Source organism: Lactuca saligna, chromosome 5 (genome assembly GCF_052625555.1).
Source record: "Lactuca saligna cultivar CGN05327 chromosome 5, ASM5262555v1, whole genome shotgun sequence".
In the NCBI taxonomy this organism is placed as follows: domain Eukaryota; kingdom Viridiplantae; phylum Streptophyta; class Magnoliopsida; order Asterales; family Asteraceae; genus Lactuca; species Lactuca saligna.
The window spans coordinates 81,139,285-81,149,124 of record NC_136421.1 but is presented as its reverse complement, the minus strand read 5'-3'; the positions used below and the strand labels follow the sequence as shown (position 1 = coordinate 81,149,124).

At 33.9% G+C, this 9,840-nt stretch overlaps 1 protein-coding gene and 1 long non-coding RNA gene across 2 annotated transcripts; one reads left to right on the top strand and one right to left on the bottom strand.

Moving 5' to 3' along the window:
• Window positions 1–5,278: 5,278 nt before the first annotated feature.
• LOC145044939 (uncharacterized) lies at window positions 5,279–6,215 on the bottom strand. Its single transcript, XR_013681722.1, has 2 exons — window positions 6,134–6,215; window positions 5,279–5,497 (listed from the first exon to the last, which is right to left on the bottom strand). It is a non-coding gene; the product is annotated as an uncharacterized LOC145044939 (long non-coding RNA).
• Window positions 6,216–7,491: 1,276 nt separating this feature from the next.
• LOC145047001 (uncharacterized) lies at window positions 7,492–9,310 on the top strand. Its single transcript, XM_078995254.1, has one exon. The coding sequence runs from the start codon at window positions 7,695–7,697 to the stop codon at window positions 8,964–8,966; it is 1,272 nt and encodes a 423-aa protein (XP_078851380.1). The 5' UTR covers window positions 7,492–7,694; the 3' UTR covers window positions 8,967–9,310.
• The last annotated feature ends 530 nt before the right edge of the window (window positions 9,311–9,840 follow it).

Genomic DNA, 9,840 nt, shown 5'->3' with positions numbered 1-9,840 from the left:
TGACTTGTATTCCTTAGTTATCAAAAATCTCTTCCTAATCCATGCAAAAATCATGATCTTGCACTCTAGAAACCCCATAAACTCGAAAATTTCATCAAGGAGTGAAAAGGCCAAAAATCACTTCATTTCTTCCATCCTTTCTTCCAAGAACCGAATCAACACCCAAGGTGAGTTTCATATCCCCTTATTTTCGGTTTTTATGAGTTTTGTGGGGGAGAATACAAGAAAAAGTGTAGATCCATCATTATGTGTATGTTGTGGTTGATTTCTATGCTTACATGTATGTTTTGTATGATTTTAATGATAGATCTAGTGTGATATGCTAAAAACCGAGACATATATTTTATCATAGCATAAAATAGACTATCACATGCAAAGTATACTAAGAAAATGGCTAAATAGCTTGACAACACTTAACTTGGGCTAAAAACTCATTTTTTTTGACATAAAATGTTGAAAATACAAAGTTAAAGGACCTAAAGTGAAATATTTCGAAATCTGATGGGTGAGATGAGTCAAAACAGTTTACACAATCTATTTTCTGAAAATATATTATTTAGAGGGTTAAAATCATAAATTCCAAGCTTATTGGGCTAAGTATGACATTTTCGGCCCAATAAGGCCCAATATGCGAAATTTTCTAAATTGGAGGACCAAAACTGCATTTTTCTGTAAAACAGTGGACTATAAGTGTTCCATGTTCTTTTCAAAGGTTTAAAATACTTTTCATATTTAAAAGGGACCAAAGTTGTAAATTTTTTTCCAAATTGGGTCAAAAATGTAAAAGTTGCGAAAAAGAGGGGCTATAACCGAGAAAACTGAAATTTCAAGGGCTTAAACTGTTTTCTATGATAAAAATGCTGGAAAATACTTATTTCAATAATTTTTGGTATAAAAATGTCAAGAAAATTGATTTAAGGACCAAACCGGAAAGTTTTTAAATAAAGGGGTGAAAAGGGTAAATTCTACAATTAAGGAGGGGCTAAAAACAGAAAATCTTCAAAGCTAGTTAATACCTGCAATTTGACTAATTGATGGTACCACGCTTGTCGACGAAATACAATACACTACAATACCAAAAGTCGTTGTTAAACGAATTGGTTCGGTCTCGAACCAGTAAAAATCCAAAACCACTAACGCGACGATGTTACGACATTTCGATTTATAACTAATAACGATGGAGAATTCACTATACATACGAGTGTGCGTAGACGTCTATGCACCATCTTTGGGCCCAAAAGTGTAAAATCTTGTTCGTTGAGCCTAGCTAGCCCAATGACCTGATCTTAAGGCCCGAAGATCTCTCTCTCTCTTACGAAGTGTTGGGTTTTACCGATCCGACATAACGTAACATGACTTTCAATGGCAAACGTGCTGCTGGTCCCCAAGGGTCCTTCAGTGCTGCTAGTAAAGTCGGTAACTCACGATTGCGGGTTGGGCTTCGGGCCCTTCGCAATTGCATTTTGTCCTGAACGACGCGGGGAAATACCGAGGGTTTCGCACCTTCTCTCCTTCCCTCCGGTCGTGGGATTACACAAGTCCGGGAGGATCGAGTTGTGTGAAGAATTACGAGTGGCACCTAAGGGATCGCTTGTAAGGTTGTCGATTGGACGTTTTCGTTAACGTACGTCACAACACTTCACCACCCATTGTATTCTCAATGCCTCCGGAGCTCAACGATTTCCTTCTAACGAAACGAAACAACGGTATACAAACTAAGTAATACAAAGTGATAGGAAAACGTCGGGTTTTCCTAGGGTTTTCAACAATTACAAATTATGAATTACCGGTCGAATTTTTCACAACTATTACGCTTACATCTATAGAATTCAAACATGCATACTCATGGATCAACACATATTTTACACTATTCTATTATTAGAAAATGTCGGATTTTTTGATGGGTTTCAAACATTACATTGGATTTCAAACTCTACTTATGAACTCACCAACATTTCGTATGTTGACGTTTTTCAAAATACTTGTATTCTCAGGTAACAGATAAGGTGACGGATGATTTATACTCTATGATGTTTGCTGTAGTTTAAGTGATGTTGAACAGTTATTTTGAGAATGTAACGTTTGAACAATGTAACGACTGTAAACACTAACGGTTGTACTATTCCAAATGTTGGTGATGTTTTATGTTATGTTTCATGTATATGCATTGTAATGGTATTCAATGAGTCACGATAGCCCTCGGACGTTTCCGCCGTCTGGTTCGGGGGTGTGACATGTAATAACAACTTAAATCTTCAAACCCTAAGTCTTGAAAGCAAGCACCACAAGTGTAGTGCCTCTAATGGCTCACAAACACCACAAGCAATTCGAGGAGATATAGAGAGAGAAGAGGGAGGTAGAAAACGACCCTTAGAATCCTTTAGAAAGCATGGACGAAATCCTAAGGCCTTAGGGGTCTTTATATAGGGTTGAGATTAGGGTTTCAATCCTTATCCTTATCCAGTTACTTGCCCATCAAGCAACCATAAGATAAGCCTTGAAAAATCCTTATCTCTTGGACCTTGGACGATTTTAAGGATATCCTTATCCTTGAATTCGTCCGTCCTTTAACAAGGATAACCATTGCCCTATTTTTCAACTATCACATAATTACAATTCAGTCCCTCTAGTTTAATTAATTACACTCGATTACAAAATTAATTCCTAATTAATTATTGACCAATATTAATTAAACAAATATGATTTCTCCTTTAATATATTATTCTTATAACATATTAATAAATCATAATAACCTCTCTTTCTATTATTTCTCCAGTCAAGTTGCTTTCGTGAAGGCAACCCAAAAGGACCATGCACAATCGGGTCAAGTACTTACCAAATATGGTTACGGGCTTAGACACTAATCCAACATTTTGGGTGTTGATCGGAATTGTGTTTGGCTTATTAGGGTAAAAAGGTATCGTTTTCTGCTACCTTAAGCACCAAAGATTTGTGAAGAAGACTTTATGCCCCCACCACCGACTCTTTCTTGTCCTCTATGGGTCGTTGGATGGTTGGTAGACATAATGGCTAATTAATGAAGGTTAGTTGGATGCTTAGGTGGAGGAGGAGTAAACGAGTCTAGATCAATGCTGAGTAAGCCATTTAGTTGGGAAGTCAAAAAGTTCTTTTACCTTCGATTGTGGGTTAAAGTCCCATATTAACCGACCATTTACAAGTATAAGCCCTTTAAAAGAAAAAATTAGTTACGAGGGACCATTTAAACCAATATACAAAAGATAGTTGGGCTAGAGTGACAATAACCCTAATATATAATATATACATTTGTGAATATGATATTGGATATTTATATTTAAATATTAAACGATGCATTCACTTGTAAACATTACATAGTATTTTCACTTATTAAGTATTAGATGATATATTCACTTATGAATATTAGATGATATATTCATATGTGAATATTACACAGTTTATTCACATATGAATATTACACAGGATATTAACATATGCATATTACACGATATATTCACAAATATATATAATTTTTATATGTTATTCACATATGAATAACATATAAACTTATATCTTTGTTTTGTGTTTTAATAATCATATACTGATTAAGGTGAGAAAACATATTCATATATGAATATAACGTGGTAATTTAGTTTATGCATTTCATCAAACAGTTGGAGTGCATACAAGTAAGCTTTCTTAAAAATGCTAAAAACATGATACTTTGACTATTTAAAATGTACAAGTAGTAGACTGATAGAGAATTATATGAAATTTTTCAAAAAAAAAATGATTTGATGTTTTTCTAACCTTAATTTCGAAGTTTTTTTTATGATCGATGTTGAATAATGATATGAAGTGAAACTGCTGTTGATTATCGATGATATTGATCTAATGATACTGAGAGTAAAATTAATTGTAGATATTCTCGTATTCAAGCATAGTTAAAGGTTGGATTGAAAGAAACAAAAATGATTTTTTTTGGTCTACTGTTGAATGATGTTGATGAACGTGTTTTTAACGAAGATAGATGATTGATTAATACTAGATGATGTTGATCTATGATTTAATTGAAGAAATTTGGATGATCGTTGAACGTTGGAGAAGAAATTTGGATGATGAACGATCGAGTAGTAATGAATTTGAATTATTATTAAATTATCCACAGTTACATATCTGTGGTTGAAGGATATCATATCATATTTACAAGTTTGCCACCGTGTATTTTAAATTAAGTTGCTAAATGATTGGCTAGAAATGATTCCCCCATTCCAAACATTTTTTTTTCTCAATTGAACTCTCTCTCTGTATATATATATATATATATATATATATATATATATATATATATATATATATATATATATATATATATATATATATATATATATATACTAATCGTTTACCCGCGCAATGCGGCGGCGGTGAATAGCTTTTTCCGACAATTAGATCCATTCGTAAACATGTTATAACAACAAATCATATTTTAATATGGTTAAAATGATAATTTGATAGTTTCTTTTTGGTGGGTAGATAAAAATTGTGTTTTATATAAAAATTGGTTTGGATTTCGATAAGATGTCATATTTCAAAGAAACACCGTTCGACGAATAGTTTTAGTTTTATAGTGGTGATTTGTTTATTAACACGCTTTGACAAATAGTTTTATAGTGGTGATTCGTTTCTTTATTGCAGACGATGAATATTAATTTTGGTGAAGTTTTAAGACGGTTAATTTTCTTTTGGATACATGTGATATTCTAAATAACATAAATTACGAATATTTAAATATCAATTGCAATGTTATACTATTTTCATTTTAAAATATAAGCAAATTGATATGTGTGGTGAAAAATATAAATAATTTTTTTTAGTTAAAAATAAAATTATCTTAAATGAAATCATAATTTCCTAATAAATTAATTAACAAAATACTTAACCTTGAAAACAAAATCGAAAACCAAAATATAAATACATAACGTGAACCCGCCAAACCAATTACGAATGTCAAAGAAAGACACATGAGAATTAACAAAAAAAAAAAAAAAACTTTCATTCACAAATGGTATAATGCATAAATAAAGCTTATTTTTTTCATTTACATAGAAAATATTAAGAACAAAACACTCCCATGTTCTTGTACATGATACATACAAAACAAAGAAGAAACTATTATTCATATGGTACCTTCAAATATAAGAATGATACAATAGTCAAATATGTATATGATAAAATTTGAAACAAATCAATCCAAATTCACAAAATTTTGTCAGTTAAATTTTTTTTGTTGTCTGACAATAAATGAAACCAAAAACTTATGCATTGCAATTTTCAAAAACAAAACTTACAAATGGGTTTACCCCAAACAATAACAAAAACTTACATATTGCAACTTTAAAGAAAAAACTAAACATTCAACTACAAGAGCTCTAAAAACCCAACAAGAAGATCATATTCAGATCTTAAGAAGCTTACCCACGATTTCTTTGAGATGTTGGTTTATATCAATCCATTTCAAGTCCTGTAAACACACATAAACACAAAGTTAGACATACGCATAGATACAGGACGATGGTCAGCAGCACCGGTATTTTAGAAGGATGCAGAGAGGAAACTAATATGTGGAAGCTATGAGGTAGCTTTTTGATAGAGAGACAGAAAGGGGAAGTGCAAAGAACGATAACAAAGGTGGTGGGTTTAGCAAGCAAAGATAGCCACGGAAGGAGAAAAAAGGTAGTGTCTCGCAACAACAATGATCTAGGAATTTTTATAAACAACTAATTGACTCTTGGTGATTTGCAAGATAAACATAGACTCATACAAACACACACAACCAAATTGAGAAACGATAAGGAAAGAAAGTAATACCTTGAACTAAACAAATTAACAAGCTCTCTAGTTGCTTATTTCTTTAAGAACATCAAACTAACTATGAAATTTTCAAATATAATAAGAACCTCTATTATCAATTGCAAAGAATACAATATAAAAAAACGATGATACAGTCATAAAGAGAGTAACAACTATCTAACATTTGTGTTAATTTTCTAGTTCTGATGCAATTTCATCTACCGGAAGGACTTAAATGAGAGAACTTGAAACCAACATTTCATGATCAGCTACAATGAGAACAAAATCTACAAAACTAACATCTGACCTGCAAATCCCACACCAATATCCGATATTCAAATGATGGAGTAAAAACCCCAAACCCAATCCCCAAGAAAAAACAAACAATATCTTACCTTCAAATACAGATTCAGATTAACCCATCTGCAATTTTTTGGGTTTAATTAAGAATCAGTTCTAAATGAAAACTAAAATCGGAAACTATTAAAGAAAACCTACATAGCTTCGAATGATCTGCCGAATCTTTGAGTAGTCCACATCCGTTTCAAGGTTGAAGCGGCGATGCATATATCCTTAGGTTTCCAACGAGTGATGGAGATATGAATGAGGTGATGGTAGTAATGAAGTAGTGAAGACGAATGTGTTGATATGTGTAGGGTTTTAGAGATAGGTCTTAATAAGGTGTAGAAGTGGTAGAGGTGCGTTGGGGATGGGTAACAGTAGATATTGGTGAACAGAGAAACGTAGGCGAAGGAGGGTAGAGACGAAAAATTATTGGGTGGCGGTGATAGACGGAAAGAGGCAGAGTGCCTACATTGGTGGTCAGACTGTTCGTGGTTAACGTTAATTTGAGAGAAGTAGGTAGGTGGCAGAGAAGGTGAAGCATGCGTGACTGTGGGTGGAGATTATGGAGGTGACGGAGTTGTGCGGTTGTGTGGCTGGTGAATTCCAACAACTAGGGTTTTTCCATTGAATGGAGGAGATAATGTGATAAAGAGATTTAAAAGCCGGTTATGGTTGTTGACCGATTAAACTGGCTGAAAGAAGGCCAGATCGGCTTCCTTGAGATAAATAAGGATTTTAACTTGGGGATTAAATAGCTTAGTCAAAATTCATGCATAGGTGATTGTACACTAAGTTTAAAAATTTAGACGATTTCAAATTTAATATTATTTTATTGATAGTTAGTTGTACTATTAGTTTAAACGTTTGTACGTCTTAAAAAAATATTAATATTATAATCAGTCTATTTTTAGAAATAGTTAGATTTAATAAGATATATATATATATATATATATATATATATATATATATATATATATATATATATATATATATATATATATATATAAAACCTTTTGTAAATTTTAGTTTCAGCCCCTAGCTTTATTGTTCGTGTTCCGCGCATTTCAATATCTTTCTTACCATCATTGTAACGTGATCTTAGTATAAAAATAATATCCAAAGCAATAGTTAAATTGCAGTTTGACGTTGATATATAGGATCAGTATTTAAATTAACATCTACTCGGTTTTCACCATGTGTCAAGTCAAAACAAACAAGAAGCATACCAACCTTTGAAGCTAAATAATACACCATATGGCAACTTGCACTTGAAATATGGAACCCAACCCATAGTCAACGTTGAAGGTGAACAATGGAAGAACAAATACCTATGCCTACCCTCTTTTGCTTTTTAGTGTCATCAAAAGTCTTCTTTTCTCATTGAACCTTCCATCAACTTCTGGTTTCTCAATTATGCACCGACATCACAGCTCTTTCTTTCTTCACCGTTTGCTTTATATATTTATACATATTCTGCATCTTGTAGGTCAGCAAGTCATAACAGGGACTTCAGTGCATACAACATGGCTTCAGTTCAAGTCCAAGCCTTTTTCGCAAGTACTAGAAAGGTACACCTGTGTGTGCTTGTCCTCTATGCTTTAATGCTTGTACATTCTTCTGCCTACACTACTGCTAATCTTCCGATGAGTTCTAGTATCACTGTTGAGCTCTTAGGGAGGAGAATGTTAGAAGAAAAACATGTTCTTGAAGAGTCACGTGAAGTTTCTCAACATGTCAAGAAGAAGTCAAGTACTTCTCACAATGGTGTAGGTACAACCCTCTTAACTACCAGAAACAAAAACAAAACTGAACTTATAACTGCAGATTCAGCCAAAAACCTGACAAAGCCTTTCAAGCTTGTCATCTCCGTCAAGAACTCAACGAAAACCAATACAGATTCGTCATTTCAAGCAAAACCCTCATCAAAGAAAACAAATTCCACAAAACCCACATCGAAAACATCAAATTTAACAAAACCAAATTCAGTTTTGAGCCAAAAGTCGATAGACCCAACAAAGAAAACCAAATCCACTACCAAACAATCAAATAAACCAACAAAATCACAGGAATGGAGTTATCAAGACGATGAGGAAGTGGATTTTGTTGATGGATTCAGAGATCTGCCTTCTAGATTTCAAGAGACATTGCTACCAGATTTGGAAGTTCTTTCAATGACTTCAAAAGTTTATCTGAAGGAAGCCAATAAAGGGATAACAAATGGCGTGAAACCTATCGTGGGCACGAAGTACGCACCAACTGTTGCTTCTGTGGTCTTTTTCGCATTCATTATGATACCATTTGTTCTTGTTTCTGTCGTCTTCAGTCAGATCAAAGCCTACTTTTCCCTTCAAAAACTCGTGATTTTCATCCAAATTTACCTCTCAATCTACTTCTCCATATTGTGCCTCACTTGGCTGATAACAGGTTTGGAGCCATTGAAGTTCTTCTATGCTACTTCACAGTCGACATACATCTGCATCCAGCTTTTGCAGACTCTTTCCTATGTGTTGTACCTTTTGGTGCTTTTGATGTACTTTGTGCTGGTTTTTTCGACGGAGACAGGAATTGGGACGAAGTTACTGGCGTTCGGGCAGATGTTTGTAGGGTTTGCTGTCGGGTTTCATTATTACATGACGGTGTTCCATAGAGCAGTGTTGCATCAACCACCAAAGACTAGCTGGAAGTTTCATGCAATATATGCTACGTGTAACATTGTGATTTGTCTGTTAGATAGGGCGGATAGAAGGAAGAAGGCTTACGTCATGGATGGCAGTGAAGAAGGCAAAATGAGCTGAGCTTCCCTTTTAAATGTTGGCTGAGTATTTTGTTCTAAATCTTTTTCAGTGTAGATTTTGCTTTTTCGTTCTCATCCCTAAATTGATTTGTATCCAGACGAATGTCCATAATATCGTTCCATATAAAGGCCTTATTGGCCCAAAGGAACATGCAGTAATGTCTATTACAACAACATGATAATAATTTGATCCTTCAACCCTTCCTAGGAAGAATACATTTGTACCAAGGCTCGACAGCATAAACTCCCATGCATGTGATACAGTTGTATTGGTTCTAAGGTTCCATTTGAGCTTATTCACATCGATACATGGGGTCCATATAATACAAAAACTTTTGATGGTTACTCTTATACTTTAACAATTGTTGATAATTTTACTTGTTCTACATAGACGCATTTCTTAAGGACCAAGAGTAATGCTTTTCAAGTCTTAAAAGGATTTATTGCACCGGATGAAATAGGACCGGTCTAGACGTCGGCAATCCGGATGACCGCCCAGGGCCCACGTCTCCAAAGGGCCTAAAATTTATAGGCTATATAGGTTGTCAAATATTACAATTAGTCATGTTAAGCAAAAATAATCATTTTTGACCCCTGATAACCATGAGTTACATAAATAAGACCCATTTTTGTGAAAATTGGCATATTTGGCCCATTAAAAACCGTAAAGGCCCATATAGAAACCCATTTGTGAAAATTTTGCACTTTTGGCCCCTCTAAGACCATGAATATCATAAAGATCCATTTTGCTTTAAAAATGTCTTTGTTGATCCTCTCAAAACCGTGAGTTACATAAGAACCTCACTTTTTGTTTAGTTTGTCAAAAAGGGCCCATTATACGATTTTGTTTAGTTTTCACACATTTTTAGCATGTT

Excerpts from the sequence above, each read along its gene's own strand:
- LOC145047001 (XM_078995254.1), top strand. The coding sequence starts at position 7,695 with ATGGCTTCAGTTCAAGTCCAAGCCTTTTTCGCAAGTACTAGAAAGGTA.